General features: G+C 34.6%; 1 protein-coding gene across 1 annotated transcript in view; it reads right to left on the bottom strand.

Annotated features, from left to right (window-relative positions):
- Window positions 1-5030: 5030 nt before the first annotated feature.
- LOC131059687 (uncharacterized) overlaps window positions 5031-20965 on the bottom strand; it is a 35151-nt gene continuing 19216 nt past the window's right edge. Inside the window, exon 3 of the mRNA XM_059211867.1 lies at window positions 5031-5040. Within this exon, the coding sequence (XP_059067850.1) occupies window positions 5031-5040 (10 nt within the window). The remainder of the gene's footprint in view (window positions 5041-20965) is intronic.

Genomic DNA, 20965 nt, shown 5'->3' on the forward strand with positions numbered 1-20965 from the left:
CAATTAGATGAAGAGACTCCTGCCGGTGGAGTGTTACTCTGTTCTGCTGGTGGAGGAGTATTCCTATCCACATTCAATTCTGATTTCTTGATCCTTTGTTTTGAAAATTCATGCTTAACTTCTTCAAATTTTTCTTTTCCTTTGAAGCTAGGACCTTTGTTGTTTGCTGGTGAGGACTTGCTTCTACAAAATTTAGCAATATGCCCAATTTTGTTACATGCATAACAAGTCACATTATTTTTCTGAATAGCCTTTCCATAACCTATGTCGGTTTGTGTTCTGCATTGATTAGATAAGTGTCCAAATCTTCCACAAACATAACATCTAACATTCATTATGCAATTTTCAGAGTTATGACCAATTTTATTGCATTTTGAACATTGACCGGTGGGTGTATTGGTATTCTGATAACTTCTAGATCTACATTGATTTTCTCTATGACCATACTTATTACAGTTAAAGCATTTTCCATTGAATTTATAAGCAATTGGTTGTCTTACCGATTTGCTATGATCCTGTGTGTTTGCAGTACTAGAGCTTTCTCCAACTTCAAAGCCAATTCCACAAGTGTCACCTTTAGGTTTCTGTTTCTTCAGTAAGTCACCAAGTTCTTCTGAGCTTTTCCTAAATTTTTCTTTGTGCTGATTTGTAGTATCTAGTTCTCTTTCTAAAATTTCCTTTTGCCTCATCAGTTCATTGGAGTCATTATGTGAATGCATCAGATCTATCTTCAACAAATCATTTTCATAGCTAAGTTTGGTGTTCTCATTTGCTGCATCACTTAGTCTTCTGGTCAAATCTTCTTCATTCTTCTTTCTATCTTCAATTTCTTTACAAAATCTCATAGTCATATCCTGCATCTCATTCCTTGTTGTCATGTTTTCTTGTTTTAGCTTGCATATCTGCTCATTAAGAGTTTCTTTTTCATCATCCTCATTTTGCATCTTTTCACAGAGTTCTCTTCTCTTGTTTCTTGCAATGGTAATATTTTCTTGAAGTTCTTGAATAATTTCCCGAGCTGCCTTCAGATCATCTTCAAGTTTGATATTCTTTAACTTTTCTATATCAAAATCTGAGAGAGCTACTTCCAATTGTTTCATCAAAATTTCCATCTCTACTGGTGTCAAGATCTTCCTCAAGCTGTTAGGCTTCTAAAAATAGAGGACCAAGCTCTGATACCAATTGTTAGGATTCCCACAGATACTGAGAGGGGGGGGGGGGGGTGAATCAATATCTGACCGGTAATTAGAATCTCTTAACTTAAAACATGTAGAGCAAATTAAAACTGTGTACCGATAAGCAGAAAATAATGCAATAAACAGAGATAGAAACAACCACATGAAAAACACACCATAACACAATATTTTAATGAGGAAACCTAGTGTGGGAAAAACCTCGGTGGAATTTGTGACCCACAATATTCACTTACTGGCCAATAAGAGAATATTATTGCTACAAGAGGGGCCTGCACATGCAGGAAGGCCAAGTGCCTAGAGCTCACTACTCAAAATGGAAGTTTCAGTGACTTACAAAAATGGATTATATAAATCCAATGTCTTGTACTGCTTCAAAATAGCATCTATTATGCCAGATCCAGTACCGGTTTATAGCTCTACTTCTTACATAAACATTTAACCTATAATTCACATAATAGGTTTGCCTTATTTCGCCTAATTACATTCATCCATCATAATAGTTACATCACTTACAATGTTCTATAATGATCTCTCTTATATAGGAGTCATTTTACATCATGCCAAGTTGGCTTACAATGTTTTTACAATAATAAACAAAATATATTATTAATAAAATTCCTATCGGCTTCCTATGCCGGTATGCTTCCTTTTACTGCCGGTGCCGGTGTAGAATTTGATCTTGGTAGTGCCGGTGGATTGCCTTGCCGGTGTCATAGGATTGTAAGTTTTCTATCAATGACAAAACCTTCAATCACCTACAATGTCTCATTGGAGTGTGCATTTTCCAATAGATCTTACATGGATTAGAGGTCTAATGGTGAATGGTAGAGATCTTACAATGACCGGAGAAACCCTACTTGGCAAATACCTTATGTGAATTGGTCTAGTCCATATGAAATGAAGAATAGATGGAATGTGACATATTTAATTTGTCACAACTAAGGTCATGTGGCTATGAATTGTTGGAGAAGAATTGATAGAGGCAATGCTGGACCCTAGAGAGCATATGGAATGGCATGTTTCCACTATCGCAAACCAAGACACATTGCAAGGTTTTGTAGAGCTAGATTGAACCAACTGACTAATCAGTCTGTTGACCAAAAAGGAAAGAAGAAGGTAGATGTGGAAGAAACTAGAAGTGAGATGAATAAGATATGTAGGAAGAAAAGAGGAGAAACCATCAGGGGACTCCAATTCTTCACTTGATGTGGAGAATCCCTCATCGAAAAACTAAGCTATGTATGAAGCTTAGGGGGAGCATATTGTCAGATCCATTTCCAGACTCCCTAAATGATGTGTGGTAAGTCAAATTTTCATATTTTGATGCAATATAGTGTTATGAAGTGATTTCGAGATGTAACCGGTAAATTGGGTATGATATGTTAACTGGTAACAAGTTCTAGGGTTGAATGGTGATTAGGGTATGTTCAACCAGTTTAGCATTAAATGCAGTTGGTAAAAGGCAAATAAAAAGGTGTTTAATAGTCTCATTTTTCACTTGGAATTTTCAAGAGCACATTTGGAGAGTGCCAAGAACATAGAAGAGAATTTGATTGCTACTTTGGTGAAGTTGATAGCGGATTGTGAAGATTTGTGGAAAAGTGAATAAGTGGAAGAGCATTCAGACGAGAAACCCTAGTTGCGAAGAAGTCTAAAGGTATTTCTCTATGAATTTGAATATGTGTTTGAATTTTTACAATGGCTATACCACATATTGTTGATATTACTTAAGTACCTTGACTGGAATTTAAGAGACATCCTCATAAGCCCATGGAGATAGATCCAGTTGGAGCCCTATCCAGCATGCCCTATGGGGTTTCGCATGTTGAGGACATTCGATCAAACATCCATTGCAAACTATAGGATTTGGGCACATTTGTCATCTTTGATCAATACTTAACATTGCGTGATGACAAGGATTGATAAAGGATGAATTCAGAAGTTTATCCGATAAGGGTTTTCACCATGCTGTAAAATTTCTAGATGATTTTGAGGAAGAGCACATGAGATATGTTTTGAGAAGGATCCATGATCAGTTTATGTGGTTGGATAGACCGTACAAGATCACAAAAGAGGCCATCCATGATGTCGCCAGATTATGGGCCACTAGTGAAGTCCCTGTTTTGAGAACAATCCCAAAGGATGAGGTTATCCGACTGACAAAGTTGAAGTGAGACAGTCGTGCCTTGATTGTGAATGATATAGAAGATCCAGAAGTGAAGTTTGCATCCACGGTCATCGACTACAAAGTATACCATTCAAGTCGGATGAATAGTATTCCTGAAGCTGCTATCCACACAACATATCAGATGTTAAAAGATAACGCTGATTATGACCTAGCAGAGGCCTTGAGAGCCCAAATGGTATTGAATCTTGAATCAATCAAGAAGGACAAGCAACAAAAGTTCAAGTTTGGTCAGTTGATTATTGGATTGATTTTCTATTTCTAGAACTACTTTCCTGGTATAGGTGATATCCAATGGTTTGTGGATTCACCGACAACCTTGAAAATCAAGAACAATATTAAGATGCTTGGTAATGAGTTCACTAATACTATCTCAGGATATTTCAAGGAATTCTAGACGAAAACACATGCTAGAGAGAGGATATTAGAGCATGTGGTGAAAAGGTATGAAGACTTCATTTGTTTTATGGTTGATACCGATACTTATCAGATGGAAGCTACATATCCAAGGACTTTATGGGTCATGCCTATGGGGTACGAGGTAGAAGAAGATATCTTGATTATTCATGCTGAAAACCTCCTAATTAAACTGGTAGATCCAAGTGTAACTAGGTTTGGCACATTCAAAGAGAAATCAATAAAGGTATATTTTGAATTGGTCAAACCGGTAGTGGCCAAAAAGATTAGGAAAGAGGTTGAGGAATTTGTTGCTGCACAAGGCTTTATAAAGGAGATGTTTGATGAAGCAAGAACTAGATTTGAATCAAGGAAGGCAAGAACCTCTAGTGTCTCCATTGATAGACAAAATAGGAGAGAAAATTTCAAGAAGGAGAAGCCCCCTCCTCCTCCAAAGATACAAATGATGAGAAAAGAAAAGGAAGATAAGCCTCAAGCATCTAAAGTCTCAGAAGCTATAGGAAAAAGAAAGAAAGAACAAGCACAAAGAGTTTTTAAGGTTGTAGCAGAGGAAGAGGTAGAGGAAACCAAATCAAAAGGTGGTAAGAAAGAATTGAGGGTAAGTGGAAAGAAGTCTAAAGTAGTTGTTTCACCCACTGTCAAATCAGTTAAGCCATGGGTAACTAAACTTAGTTCTCTTGAGAACTTGTTGAGGAATATAAGAAAGTATGGTATATGGATTGGTGTACATAAGCACTATAATAATTTTGGTAAGGAAGAGAAGAAACAAATTGAGGATTTAGCTGTTTGGTTTATGAATCACTATAGTAAAGCATTGATTTAATTACAAGGATATATACCTGATTCTTTGTATAGAAAATTGGAAGCTAGATGGTAGACTGAAATTAAGAAGGATAAAGAAATAATAGAGTATGTACTTATGCATTTACAACTGGAGACCTCCAAGGAGGAAGTACATGAAATTATTTCAAATTCAAAATCATTATTTTGTACCAAAAAGAGGTTAACAAGATTTCTTGTTGGTGAGTCCCAATCTGTGAAAGCTGAGACTGAGGAAATTTTGAAAAAGTTTTTAGGACTTGAAAAAGAGAAACCGAATAAGATAGATTCTTCTGAGGAAGAATATCTCTCTGAAGCACTGGTAATTGAAGGTGAACTACCAGGATGTGATTGAAATTGATAAGATACTGAATGTTACTCAAACAAAGAAAGAACTAGAAGGTGGTGCCATCTCAATTCCCACTGTCACAAAAGAACAACCAGTGATACTGAAAGTTATTCCAACCAGTAAAGAAGAAGAGATGTAGAAAGATACACAAGAGAGTGTACAAATAGATGTTGTGCAAACTATAGAGCCACTGGAGAAGGCAGAAGAGAAGCAGAAAGAAGAAGCACAAGAGAAGAAAGTGAGCCACCGGTCACTTACTTCAAAGAAAATCATTGATGATGATGAGGATGATGATACAATGACCATCCAAGGGACAATAAATATGGATATGTTGAGTCAAACATAACTGATGGAGATTGAATTTGCAATGCAATCCAAGGCCAAGATGAATATAATAAGAGCTTAGAGGAAATAAGCTCAAACTATATAGACTGCAGTTGACATATTTTCCAGTCTGTTACCGGAGTCTGATACTGATAGTCTCACAACTCCCATTGAAAAACTGGACCACTTGGTCACACTAGCAAGGGAACAAATGAAAAGTCTTGGAGAGGCTGCTCTACATACTGTAGAGAAAGAATATGAAAAGAAAAGAATTGAGACATTGGTCAAGGCAATTGAGAAAGAAAGAGAAGGTGTTAGGTCCCAGAGACAACTGAGAGGGGGGGGGGATCAGTTGTCAAATAAATTCAAACCAAAAACAACATAACCAACCTTAATGCTTAATACCGGTAAACCAAACTTTATATCGGTAGATAGTTTATCAGTTAATTGCAGTACCAATAAAGATTAATGCATGAAACAAAAAGACAATAACATCCACAACACATAACTCCAATATTTGTACGTGGAAACCCTGTAAGGAGAAAAACCACGGTGGGAAACCTTACCCACAATCAGATGATACTACTGCAGATAGTATGTGTATACAAATGGGGTCTGCACATGTAGAAAGGCCAAGCGCCTAGAGCTCACTACTCAAACACAAATGGGAGTCACACTGACTACAATTGGATGGTTAGATCCAATAAAGATGTACTACTCAAAATAGCATCTTCATATGCTGGATTCAGTACCGATGTAGTTTTGATTGCCTTTACAAAAACCTTCCTTCAACCTTCAAATGATGTCTATGTGTATAGCTCTACTTATTCTCGCATATACCGAATTATCCCTTCCTTCACATTCGCATTTTGATCTTACAAATAAGATCTTACATATATACCATAACCTAAGAGCAATTTTAGTAGGTCGGCTCTAAAAGATATTACAATAAAAACAATTTACAAGTAAATTGATAATCGATGCAATAATCAATTGAACATGTCGGCTTAATGCATTTACAACAATAATAAATCATCTCCAAAGTGTACCGTGCTGATGTGGAATAGATAAGCCTGCTGGTGCTTATTCTGGACCTATTTGCTGGTAACAACAAATATGCAAACATGAATATACCAATCAACAAATCTCCAAGACAAAGTGTCCAAATGATGTCTTCAACATAACCAAGTATTTTCCATGTCATTCCAAGTGTCGATGAACATTATATCTTATCGGTGAACCATATATCGATGACTGTGCATAAAGTCACTTTCTTGCCGGTGAACATTGCCAATTCTCCAAAGTACCATAGTTGATAAGTGTTAATAGGTGTTGACATCAATGACAAAACCATATCAACATATCCAAAATACCAACATAAAGTCTTACTGTGAATATGAACCAAATCAAAGAAGCCTTGAATAATGGAGGTAAAATTCTTTCTACAATTTGCAACTTTTCATTGTTCTTTGATGATCTTGATAAGAAGAGAAAGGAAGCTCAACGAGAGCTAAAGAGTTTGAGTGAATCATTGGACTCATTAAATGATTTAGCAACAATTTTTGGTAGATCTATCATACTGATACAACATAAGCTTAAGGAATATGAGGCAAAACAAATTAAGAGGACTACATCATTGTAGGAGTTACAGACTCATCTATTCCCCAGATTAGAAATTTTGCAGAGAGGATACAAAGAGACAGAGGCAATTTTGACTACACCTGAAATGAGCACACTTGATGCTATCGAAGAGCTTTCATACCATGTCTGAACACACATTGAGATTACATATACTCTTTTGGAGACATGGGAGAATGATTTGAAGGTCTTGAAGACTAATTTTGTTGATGTTTTTCTCAAAATGTAATTGTAAACTTTTCAACTCTTACACATTTGGTAATGCAAATTTTTGGTGTGTTGTATTTATTTGTTTCAAATGTATTTGCTTACCTTTGTCATTGCTGTGAAAGGGGGAGTAGTATAAGCCAGTTAAAATTTTGTAATAGCATGTAATTTCTAAGGGGGAGTTTTGCATTATGTATTTGAGTTGAGTCATGATTGTTGTAATGTGACACTTAGACAAATTTTTTCCTAAGTGTTGCCATCAATGCCAAAGGGGGAGATTGTTGGGTTGATGATGATGATATAGTTGTCATAGGTCATTTGATGAATTTGTTTGTGTTGTCATTGATGGAAGCCATGTTTGTTTAGTCATCTAGGTCATCTAGACCAACTGGTATAGCCTAACCGGTAGTGGAATCAGTTAGACAACAAAACTGCTAAGTTGTTGTCAACCGGTAAACAGGAACAAAGCGATGATCAAGCAACTGGTATAGATGATTGGTAAAGAGTTGGACATTGCGGTTTTACAGGAGTGTTACAGATACGAACACGCACCTATGTTTCAAACTGCATTAGCAGATTTAGTGTATTGAGCGAGTTATGATGGATTCGCTAGTCACAGTCGGGAAGAACATAGAACCAATAAAGAAGACTTAGTTTGATCGGTACCGATAGAATTATTGTTATGTTTTTAAGTTATGAATTGTTTTTCAGATAAGAGAAAGTGTAATGAGTTGGAAAATATAAAAGGTGACTAGATTCAATAAACCTAGGGAATTGTTCCAAGGTTCTTAACCGACCTAACCGAGTTCTTTATAAGGAGATGTAAGTTGTATGATTTCATGTATCAAGAGTGAGAATTTGATCGTGTGGTTGAAGGAGAAGTTAGGTATTGATGTCTAGTTGGTGATAGAAGTTGAGCATAAGTAGATTTAATCAGACACATATGTGCTAACTTTATATCAGTTGAACTTGTTGCCTTCCTAACAGTTGCAGCAAGAAAATCCTCTAACAAGGTCACTCCTAACAAGGTGCGACAGGATCCTAGTAGGTCCAAAGGTGAAATCCTCTAACTAGGTGACATATTAGCTTGTGTTTGTAAATCCTAGTAACATGGGTAGCTCCTAACAGGGATGGGTCCTAACAGGCCTTATTTTATAGCTCTTAACAGGGCTAAAACACTCTTAACCGGGTATGCCCCTAACTGGGTGGTTGTATGACCTTAACCGACCAGATCTCTATATTGCAGTTAGAAGATCCTTGTGGGTACTAATTTCCACTGTGGTTTTTCCTAGTTGGGTTTCCACGTCAAAAATCATTGTGTTGTGGTTTGCATGCTTTGTTGGATGTTTTCTTATGTGGTTATATTTCTTGCATGCTTATTGATTTTCAAGTTGGTGAAAGTTGTTATCAGATTTATTAAGTTTTTACTTGCACTAATTTACCCCCCCTTCCCCCTTAGTGCCTTATAAGTTTATGAAAGGTAAGGGTCAAAAGGAATGATTATCACTTAGCAATAAGTGAATAAGAAGAAGGTCAAAGGCTTGAAGCTAGTATGATCAACCTTGGAAATTTTAGGGATCAATACTTGGGGTGCTTGAGAGGGTTTTTGAATGTGAATGGGTTGAAAGTGATAAAGAAATAAGGTAAAATTAATAATTTTGAGTACTTTAACTAGGATTTTTTACTAAGACAAAATAGGAGGGTAAAAGAAAAGAATAGAAGCACAACTTATGCAATTTGATCAATTTAGGATTGCTCAAATTAGTTATCAATGATGGAACAAAAGGGGTCATGAAATTCCAACAAGAGGAAGATGAGAGATAGAGAGAAGTAGAAGGTACAAGATGGACATAGGGTATGTGAACCAAATTGTGGTACCAAGATGGGGTCTTAAGATGCAACTTTTTTTTTGAAATCAGCAAAGTTTGAACTTCAACGACAAATTGAACATAGTTACACTCCAAATTTGAAGATACAACAAGAACAAGATTTAGAGTGCTTCAAGTATACTTTCTAAAATACCAATTTGTTTTGAAATTGGTGGAGATTAAGGGCTTTAAACAGGGGGGCCAGAAAAAGTGGTCCTATTTTTATGCAAAAAACATAACATAGTGTTTGTTGTGGTCCCCCTAAAATGTTAACTTTTTAAATACAATTTTAAAATTGTTTTGGTGAGAAATTAGCCAACAGTTGTAGTTTATGCCAGATTTTTCAACTAATTTTTAATGAGTATATATATTTTTACTAATTTTCGAAGTGGACACATCTCAAAAAATAGAAATTTCAGTGTGCTCCCCCCTAAAATCATTGAAAATTAATAAAAAATAGTTTTTTTAAAAGTTGTGTACAATGGATTCTAGTTTATAAAAATGTAAGTTGTTTTGAATTTCGATGAACTTGTAAAAAATTATGCCTAAAATAGCACATGTTGGTTTTTGACCAAAAATGGACACACTAACTAATGAAATAAAGATGAAAGCCTTAACAAAATCAAAATGTGAAACAAATTACATGGTTAGATATCTAAGAGAGAGCTTAACGATATTATGGTTTTTTTTAGTTGCATTGAAACATGTGCAACCCTGATGGAGAGCACGACCAAAAATTTGTGAATTTTTTTAATCTTCTAATAAAAACACATCTTAGGCCTAAAATGGCCGTCCAACCCTTTGGGTTGGACGCCCAAGTATAATCAAACCCAAAGGGTTGGTGTTTTCCAATGCAAACCATTTAGCAAGCACCAAATATGGCGCTTGCCAAATGCAAAAAAATCACATTTCGCATTTGGCGAATGCCAAATTTGGCACTCACCAAATTTAAAGTATAATTTTTTTTCATTTGGTGCTCATCAAATGATATACATTATTGAATTGAAGGTTTTGTGAATGCCCAAATTTTCTAATTCGGGCAAAAGTTATACCAAATTGGAAAATTTGGACATTCACAAAACCTTCAATTCAATAATGTAGACCATTTGGTGAGATCCAAATTTAGCACTCGCCAAATGTAAAAAATTCACATTTTACATTTGGTGAACACCAAATTTGGCACCTGCGAAATGTGAAATATAATTTTTTCTGCATTTGGTGAGTGCCAAATTTGGCGCTTGCAAATAGTCTACATTGTTGAATGTACAAATTTTCCAATTTGGGCACAAGTTATACCCACCCCTGAAGAAGAATATATATTGTAGATGTCTAAAATTAATTAAATTAAATATTTAATTAATTTGAGCCTTCCTACTACATAATTAATTAATTAAATTATGTTTACTCTTATTTTTCTTAAGATTAATTAATCAAATTTAATTAATTTTATCACTATAGTCTAATAGTTAATTTATCAATAAATTAATTATTTCCTTATTCTTCTAAAGTCCTTCCAATCATTATTCCAAGTCCCACCTAATTAATTCAAATTAATTAACTTAACCAAAAATGATTCCTACAAATCACTTTCTCTAATCTCCATTTAACCTAATTAATTACTCTATAATCATGCTTAGCATTATTCTTCAATTTTATATTCCTCCATTCATTCTCTCTCCTCATGTCACATCCTCCTTGTTAACAGTGATTTTTTTAGTGGCTAATATTCGCCAATGGCTATTTTTTGAAATTTGGGAATCAAAATTTGGCTAATAAATTCATCTTTTAAGGTGACCTGAATCGCCACATTTTTCTAAATTTTTATTTCAGTGTTATTTAAATCACTAGAGAATTTATTTTATTAATTATTTTAACTTGAAGATTCGCCACAATATTCGATACATGAATGGATCAGATTCACCAACATTTTATAATTTATTGTAGAAATCAAAATTAATTCACCAATAATATAATAATTATTATTTACTTTAGGGTTATATCAATAATCTCTAGTTGCCACCATTGAATTAAAATATAATGTAATGACCTTCATTGTATTCCATGAGGTAAATTATACCTAGAAGTTGTATTGCTCGTGGGGGTTGAAATTGATTTTGAATTGTTGACCTCAATGAAAATTGATGGTCTAAATGCAATTTTTCGCACCATGAGTATTAAAAATTGTTGGTACATTTTTTCTCACAAAATACAAAGAGGGCTATTAGATTATTTTAAATTAATGGTAGAAACTAAATAAAGTAGAGCCTACCCCTTAAACTCATTAATGGTTTCCACCTTCAGGCCTTTACTTTTATATAAATTTTTTTTTTTTAAATGAAAGGAATTTTGCAATAGTAGTTATTGCATACTCTCATTATTTTCCAATATTCGCCAATATTTTTTACAAAAAAATTGATATAAAAAAATTCACTAATAAAATTAATATTTAAAAAAAAAAGAAAAGATTCTCTAGTAAAAATTATTATTTTAAAAAAATTAAATTAAATATTTGCCGGAATTTTATACAATTTTTGAGAGGGGGTTTCTTAAAGTTATCCCTTCTTGTTAGACAACTCAAATAACCAGAGAACAACTGAGGGGGGGGGGGGGGGGGGGGGGGTGAATCTGTTGTCATCAGATTACAAAACTTTAAGCATTCAAAACCTTATTACCAGAACACATAGACTCAATACTGGAATGCATAAACCCATTACCGCAATAACAAATATAGCAATTAAACATAAGAATAAATCATAGAATAGTTACCATCCATCCATTACACATGCAACCAAGATTTGTACGTGGAAAACCCGATAAAGGGAAAAACCACGGTGGGAAGCCTACCCACAATCAGATAATACTTTTGCAGTAAGTATGTGATTACAATATAAGGGGCCTACACATGCAGGAAGGTCAACAACATAGAGTGCACTGCTCATCACAAAAAGAAGCCTCTCTGACTACATAAACATCAAACTACAATCTAGATAGAAGAGTGAACTGCAAGTATAGGATCTCCTTTGCCTGAGTACAGTTTTAGTTAAGATCAATACCAGAGGCCTTAAACCTCTTTTAAAAACCCAATTCGATCACCTATGATCGACCAAACCTTCTGCATATGATTACAACATTATTCACACACAAATCATCCCATAACCTTGACCTATGATCTACAAAATTATCTTACATCATATTTATACCAACCCGGGACCTAAAAAATTAGGTCAGCCACCAAAAAGATAATACAATAAGTTCATAACATAAATCCATAATCCAATTATCAACCAAGTCGACATAAGCCAAAAACAATGTAAACCAATCCTTAAATCCTGTCGGTAATGCATCAGGAACATCCTCCAACATGTTACAAAAATTGGTCCATAACCTAGATAACATCGGACCCAAAATAGGTCACCATAAACCAAATCCAATACCACCGATGAACTGGAACACAAACAAGATAACCAACTGTATACACATAAAAATGGCTATGAGTGATTTAATAAATATTTTATATTTATTTAATGCTTATTCTTCTATTAAATAGTAAATTTGAAAAGATTAATTTATTTAATTTATTTTGTGTCTTTCTATTAATTAATTTAATTAAAATATTTAATTAATTAATTCATCTATCCTATTCCTCTAATTAATTAAATATCTAATATTTAATTATTTCCTCCAATCATTTTAATATCTAATATCTAATGATTTTTCTTCTATCCTATAGTCTCAAATATTAAATAATTCTTAATTATTTAATCTCTTTTCCAACTCATTCTTCTATCCCCACTTCATCTTCCCTTTGCCAACTCATCAATCATGTGGCTAAAGATATTAATATATCTTAAATATTAATTCATCATTTATCTCCAACCTCTAAATTTAATGAAATATTGTGTGTACACATATTTCCTAACCTTCTTCTATACTCTCTCCAACATCCCTATATCGTAGGAAGGACTTGAGTCCACTTGTCCTCTCATGCCTAAATCTTCTCCAACCATCCCTAGATTCCCTCAGTTAGCAACCCAGTCAAGGTGAGATGAGTGACACTTGTCTTCTCCTTCCCCCTTTCTCTCAACCTTCACCTTTGCTCACAACCATCTAAATTTGCAGATTTGATCATGATCGTTGATCCAGGCCACATCCTCTTATCTTCTCAAAGTCTATAAAATCAAGAGTTTGAGTTGAGAAAGAGTTACTCTTCAAGTGAGTTTTCAAGTTAATTATTTATGAAAACTTATGCATCCGTGAGTTTTAATCTTGAAGCAATTTAGAATAATCATTTAGCATTTCTCATTTAGCATAATCATTTAGTATTGTATATCATAGTATTAGTTAACTATCAGTTATCAATCCATTCTTCATATGACATCTTGGAAGCTATCAGTGCTTGTATGAGAGCACACCATTTGAAACTAGGAATAGTGGAGTTAGGACACAATGAGACTTAAATCATGAAGGTAAAAATAGTATTTTTTATTTTAATATCAATTTTATGTAGTTTCATTGGTTGAGTTTGGATTTCGTGTAGCATTTCCTTTGTATTTTGTGAAACTAACATGTTGTAGGTAGTATTCGGATGATGAAATTCAAGTCGACACATTTTGGCACCCACCATGGGGCTCAGAGCCTCACATATTCTTTCTAATATCTTGTCTAATTCTCGCTAAAGCAAATTTAATGCATTTGTAATACAGATTCACGCCTGTGTGAGTTCTGACAACGCCTTTATTTGATAGGTTAGCGCTTTTGTCTTGCAGGTTAGTGCATTTGTCATTTAGGTTAGTGTTTTTGTCTGTAAATCAACGCATGTAATCTTCAGAACATCGCTTTTGTCCTTCAGGTTAACACATTTGTCAATTTGGTTAAAGCTTTTGTCAGTGAATTCTGCGAGAGCAGTGCTTTTATATTTTAGGTAAGAACTTTTGTCCTTTAGGTTAGCGCTTTAGAGGTGAAAGACAATGCATTTGTTAGGATAGTGCTTTTATTTGCAACTGACAAAATTTTCTTACAGGCTCGAATGTCCAAGAACTAAAATTTTCAAACTATTGACATGTCTATGCACAAGATTCTTTTTAAGTAAATTTCATGCTTTTCCTCACCTAGTTAATTAAGAGCTCTATTTTGGAAAGTACAACATCATATCTTGCTCGTTTAGCTTAACTAAGGGGATAAATTGATAGCATGCAACTTGCATTTTGAGTGACTTCTTTAAAGTAGTTGCACATAGATTTTAGATGGCTAAAATAAACTTGTGTTTTCCATGCTTGATGATGTAGTAGGTAAGTATGCTCTCACCCTCATACGGTGATCAGAAAACCAGACCTACTTTATTTTATGTATAACCTTTAGAGGGTCTGCCTTCCTGAGCTTCTTTGAGGGGGCCAGTGAGAAGGGAATGACCTAAAGTGGAAACGGGCTAATACCGAGTCCTTCTAATCCACTCTAAATAAATCATGTTTGTGTCGAAAGTCACAAGCAACATGTGCTGATAAGTTCATACCGACACTATGTTTCCCCATAAACCCTATGGAGCGTAACCTCTTTAGGATGGGAACCTTCTATATTTATAGAGCTGAAAGTGCTGCATGTATGGCCACATGACCATAAGCCTTTACTAAAAACCATTTGTACTAGTTACCAAAATCCTTATAATTGTTGGCACAGGAGGTCGAACCTATGAAGTGGCTCACACACATACAGTTCTTAGTAGAGATATAAAGTTTGCTATGGGGAGTTTTCATGGAAACTGGTGCTTGGCTGCCCCAGAGAAGTGAGTGCCGATGGTGGAGCCAGTGGGGTCAAGCATCTAAATATCCACTTTGAATAGCATAGCCTCGAGGGAAACCCCATGTGAGATTCAACAATTATTGTCTTAGCCTGCCATAGGATTTGTACTTGCTTATGCATTTTGCTTTTCAAAACATTGTGTCTTGTATGTCTATGACATGTTCAAAATGGTAAATAATTGAAGAAAATCATCATCTAAAAATGAACAAAAATCCAACAACTTGCTGAAAATTTTGAAAAGAATCCTTCAAACATAGTCAGAATAGCACTTTCAAGCAACAAAATAGCACTTTTATCCCTTAAGTTAACACTCTTTACCACAAGAGTTAGCACAAAGGCTTTTTCAAATCTAAAAAAAATATCAAACCAAAATTTCAGCATCAGTATCAAAATACTTCTTGAGTAGATTTGTCTCTAAACTATCACACATTTTCAAACTAGTTCAATAACCGGGTCACTAATCCAACAGGCTATTTCCGAAAGGTTTCCATAAGAATACATTCAACAAGCTATTGATTCAAACATTTTAAGTGCAAAGATCAACATCATTGTCAAGTTTCTCATCAGGATATATCAAATCCCCTATCATGAAAGTTGATCAATTCATCTTGTGTTTGGATATATCTTTCCTATTTTGAACCTAGGTCATATCAAAATCAGAATTGTACCAACTTTGGAATCAAACAAACTTGTAAACTATCAGATGCTTATATGACTTTTAAGTATCACCCTAAGAAAAGAAAACCTAGTTATAAAGCTACTTAGAAAAGAATAAGATTCTTGTATATCAATCTCAAGATATTATTAAAACATAGGACATCCCTACACTATTTTCATCATTATTTACGTGGTTGTGGGATAGAATTCAACGAAGAAATTTTGCAAAGATGTGCTTTTCAACAAAGAGATGCTTTATCACAACAAACAAATAATAGTGGTAAAATCAACAAAGCATATCTTCCTAAACCAATAATCACCTATTGAGTTGTCTTTTGGAAACTTAATTTTTTTTGAAACAATCACATGCCAGTTTGGACTAGAGCTCAATACAAACAGCTTAGAAAACAACAAAAACAAATGGAGGAAGAAGACAATCCTATGTTCCAAACTTTTGGGTATATGGCTGTTGATGAAGAAGCGGTCAATAACACCATTAGAGACCTTGAGCAAGATTTCAAATTTGATAGACTAATGGAAAAATTATTGGCAAAGCAAAAAGAGAAATATCTTTTGATGTTGGCAAAATCAGGAGCTAAATTGCCACAAGACATTAACATAGAAATCTTGAAACAAGATGCGGAGGCAAGTAACACCCAAAACACAGATGATCCAAATAATGAAGATGTAAATAAAGAAATTCACGAAGAGACAAGAAAAGAACACGATGAAACAAGAAGAGAGCATAGTGATAAAAGAACTTATGAAGAAATAAGGAAAAACCGTATGTATAGTCCATTGTTAAATCTCACTCAACAAATGCAAACTCTACAACAACAGATACAAGATATATAAAAAATGAAACAAGCTCCAAGAAGTATTCATTGGAAGATATCTTCCCATATCCTTTTGATAAAAATTTGAATATGATACCATTTCCACAACATTGCGAGATCCCTAAATATGACAAATATGATGGAAAATCTGATCCTCAGGATCACATTAGGGAGTTTTGTACTATGAGTATGAAATTTGCGCATGACAAAACATACCTGATGTGTCTTTTCCCTAAGAGTTTTAATGGACAATCAATGGAATGGTTTTCAAGATTACCATTTGGAATAAAATCTTTTGAAGAACTCGTGAATAGATTTATTTCACAATACTCCTACAATGTAAGGAATGAGATAACAATGCTGGATTTATGCAATGTTAAACAAAAGAATGGTGAATATTTTATGATCTTCTTACAGTGATAGAAACAAATTTTTAATAGGTATCCAAGAGATGTACCTGATCAAGAAAATATGGACATATTCATTGATAATCTTATTAGTGAAATGAGTTATCGACTAAAAATGCAATGTCCTCCCTCTTTCACCAAGATGATTGAGAATGGTCTGAAAATAGAAGATGTGATGGTAAAGAAAGGAGAGCTAAAACTTTACAATAATTCTTACAACAACTACAACAACAACAACAACAACAACAACAACAACAACAACAACAACAACAACAACAACAACAACAATAACAACAATGACAAACCCAAGTTCTGCTCAAAGAATAGGAATGTCATCAATGGAGAAAACAACGACAATAATGCTACAAAATAGCAACCAATCTTTAATCTATCAAGTCAAATCCCAAACAATAACAATCAATAAAGCATTAAATCCAAGTCTTTCTTCTCCAATCCTCACAGGAAATTCACAAACATTGGAGAACCCTTGGAATCAGCTTTAAAAACTCTTCTTGCAAACAAACTGATTGTTTTACCAGAAGGAAGAAGTTATGAACCACAAGTCAAGCCTAATTGGTGGAATGACAATCATTTTTGTAATTACCATCGGAACAAAGGACACCAAACTAATGATTGTCAGAGATTGAAACACCTTATCCAAGATCTAATCGATAATAAAACTATCACAGTGGATAGCCATAAGACAGATGAATCACAACTAGCCTTCAAAACTCTGCTTCCGAATTATGAAAAAGGTGAACAATCCCAATTAAAAGATGACAAAGGAAAAGTCAAAGTGAACTACACTTATTCATATGATGATGTGGTAAATGTTATCATTGTTAAAAATAACATAGCTTCAGATCCAATCAATGTCATTATGAGAAGCAAAGCGAAGGTCACCTTTCCGGGTATAACAAAAGACTTAACATCCACTTCACAAGAATACAATTTAGTAGAGCAATTACAAAGAATACCCACTCAAATATCAGTTTTGGAACTTCTCAAAGTTTCACCTATGCATAAGGAAATTTTGGAAAAAGCTTTAGTAGAAAGAACAATTTCAAAAGACTTGGATGTGGATCAGTTCCAAAACATGGTGGGACACCTTATAGCCCCTCATTTCTTATCATTTTCTGAAATGACGATGCGTCCTTGCAACATCCTCACAATTCTCCCTTACATGTTGAAGTCACCATTAATAAAACTCATGTCAAATGCATACTCATAGATGGTGGAGCAGGCTTAAATATTTGTGCATTAAGTTTGATAAAGGCTTTGGGATATTAAAAAAATGCAGTAGATCCAAAGAAGAAAATAATTATTAAGGCTTATGATGAAGCAGACCATTCTTCTAAAGGAACTGTGATGTTACTAATCAAAATAGGACCCATGGAAAGGAATACATTATGTCACGTTTTAGATTTGAAACTCTCTTATAACATTCTTCTAAGAAGGCTGTGGATTCACAACATGCAAGTAGTTCTTTCTACATATCATCAATGCATAAAATTTCCTCATGAAGGACAAGAGGTCACTATAATTGCAGACTCTAGACAATATTGCAATAATCTGAAGCCAACACAAGATACAAAGTTCCACATAATAGAGAATCAGTATATCCTACCAAAGAAATTCAAGAAAAGTTATGGGAAACCTTTGAGAAAAAACTCAAATTAAATGATGAAGGAATGGGAATATATTCTTTGCATAATTTTCCATTTTCACCTAAATCATATGGAAAGCCTACAAATATCCAATCACGGACCTCAGAGAAATCAAAAGACATGTTTAATGGAGCATTTGTTAGAGCTGGAACACTTGAAGAAGAAACTGAAGACAAGGACATTCTTGGTTGGTTGTACAAAGATGAAAATGAAACTATAGAAACAACTATAGAAGTTAATATTTCCATAGAACAATATGGTAATGGTTATAAGGTCATGCAAAAAATGGGATATGAAGGAAAAGGACCAATTGGTAAGTGACATCAAGGTATTTAAGAACCTATTTGTCCTCACTCGCAATCTAAAGAAGATAAATTAGGACTTGGATATCTAAAATCAAATCAAAAGCACCATAATTATCAACAACCAAAGTGGAGAAAGAAATTAGTCTCTAAAGAAGAAAAATGGCAAGAAAAGCTACATCAAGCACCATAAATAGTAGCCAATAAGCAGAAACAAGAAGAACATGAGAAACAAGAAGACGAGATTGCAATCAAAAGAAAATAAGAATCTTGTCAAAAAGTTCAAGGAATATGAGCAAATGAAAAATCTGAACAAGATATTCCAGAAGCAGTGAAAATAGAGATGGCAAAAATTAGGGAACTTTTTGCACCATACAACATTCCTATTGGTATAGTGGGGTATTCCTAGACAATGGTTTAGAGACAGATTCAAATGAATATGAATGGAGTCCAGATGTCTCATCTAGTATATCAAGTGAAGAAAAAAATGAAGAGAAAACAATTCTCACAAAGGAAGACTTGTCTATTACAAAACAAAAGATGGAGTTAGAAAGAAGACAAGAAGAACTCAGAATCTAGAGAAAAGAGGCATATACAAGACAACAAAAGAAAGGGGATGAAAAAGGCAAAGAAGTAATGCCACAAGAAGCACAAATAGATATGGATCAAGCATATGGAAATATCAGATTCCTATCAAATAAGGAGCTAGATGTACCAATGTATGACAAAACCATAGAATAACTAAGACATAATCAAGTAGGATTGACTATTAGTCCAGAAGAAGCTGAGTTTGAAAGAAGACAAAAGCTAGCAAAATAATTCTCTATATCATGTACACAAGTATGTCAACTTCAAAATACAAATGAATTTACTGAAAGTAATCACGAAGGAACTTGCAGTACTAAAGACGTGTGTTGATATAATCCATTCGTTTAAGGGACAAATGTCAGATGAAGAACCATTTGAGTGTGAATTACAAAATACTAATACTGATTTTGTTAGAACTAATTGGAGAATAATTGGGAGAGACTATCCTCAAGATCATTCTATCTATGCCATTAACTACTCTACACCAAATTATGATCATTATGTCATGAACTTTGAAGCACCTAACAATGACGATGATTATGACTTACCCCTTCTTCATCCAGAACTAATTGATTGGGATAATCTAGAAAACCCTGAATTAGATGTCTTTTCCAATGATCATGACTTAGCTATGTATCTTAATGCTATCGAACCCATAACACCTAAGTTATCTTCCATTGTGGAATCAAGTAACGTTTCTTGTAGTCAAGAGAATGCCAAAATTTCCAGTCGCATAATTAAAATAAAATAAGGAAAGAGACCTACAATTGAAAACCATTTCATGGCAACACTAGATCAATCAAGAGGAAAAATAAAGGACATATCTAACGGTGAAAACCTCTTTGAGGCGCTAGAATATGGAAATTTTGACATCCTCCCTGCATATTTTCAAGAGGGGTCTGCTATTCTAATAGAACCAATAGAAGCAATAAACATTGGCACATCAAATGATCCCAAGATACTTCATTCTGCTGCCTCATTATCAGATAAAGAGAGGAAAGAATACATAGAATTTTGTAGACAAAGACAAATAAATTTTGCTGGGTCCTATGCAAACATGACATGAATTAATCCATATCTTATAATGCATCATCTCAATGTGGATTTAAAAGAAAAACCCATTAAAAAAAAGCTAAGGAAGATGCATCCACACATTGCTCTTCTTGTAAAAGCCGAGCTAAGGAAACTATTAGATCTGGGTTTCATAAGACCTGTTGCCTATCCAGAATGGGTTTCAAGCATTGTGCCGGTGTCAAAGCCAGATAAAAGCATAAGAGTTTGCACCAATTTTAGAGATTTGAACAAAGCATGTCCCAAAGATGATTTCCCACTACCCAAAATTGATATAATTGTGGACTTATCAGTAGGGCATGAGATGTTTTAATTAATGGATGGATTCTAGGTGTAGCGTCCTAAAATTGCGACACTTGCAATTTCGACCGCATTTGGGTCTTCACGATGGCGATGCAACACTGAACCTGAATGGAGACCCCGAAACTTGTTCATGACATCAAAAACTGCATTTTTCAGCACCCTGGCCTGATCCTCCTTGCACCCTGCTGTCTCGGGAGGTGGGACCAGAGCGCCCAGCGCCCTGGTCCTTCAAGACTAGGGCGTCCAGCACCCTGGTCCCCCAGGACCATGGCACCCAGCGCCCTGGTCCCTGGCCCTATTTTGGGCCCGGTCTCCTATGGGACTTCGGGCCTTTT

The sequence above is a fragment of the Cryptomeria japonica genome, chromosome 9, assembly GCF_030272615.1.
Source record: "Cryptomeria japonica chromosome 9, Sugi_1.0, whole genome shotgun sequence".
NCBI classification, from domain to species: Eukaryota; Viridiplantae; Streptophyta; class Pinopsida; order Cupressales; family Cupressaceae; genus Cryptomeria; species Cryptomeria japonica.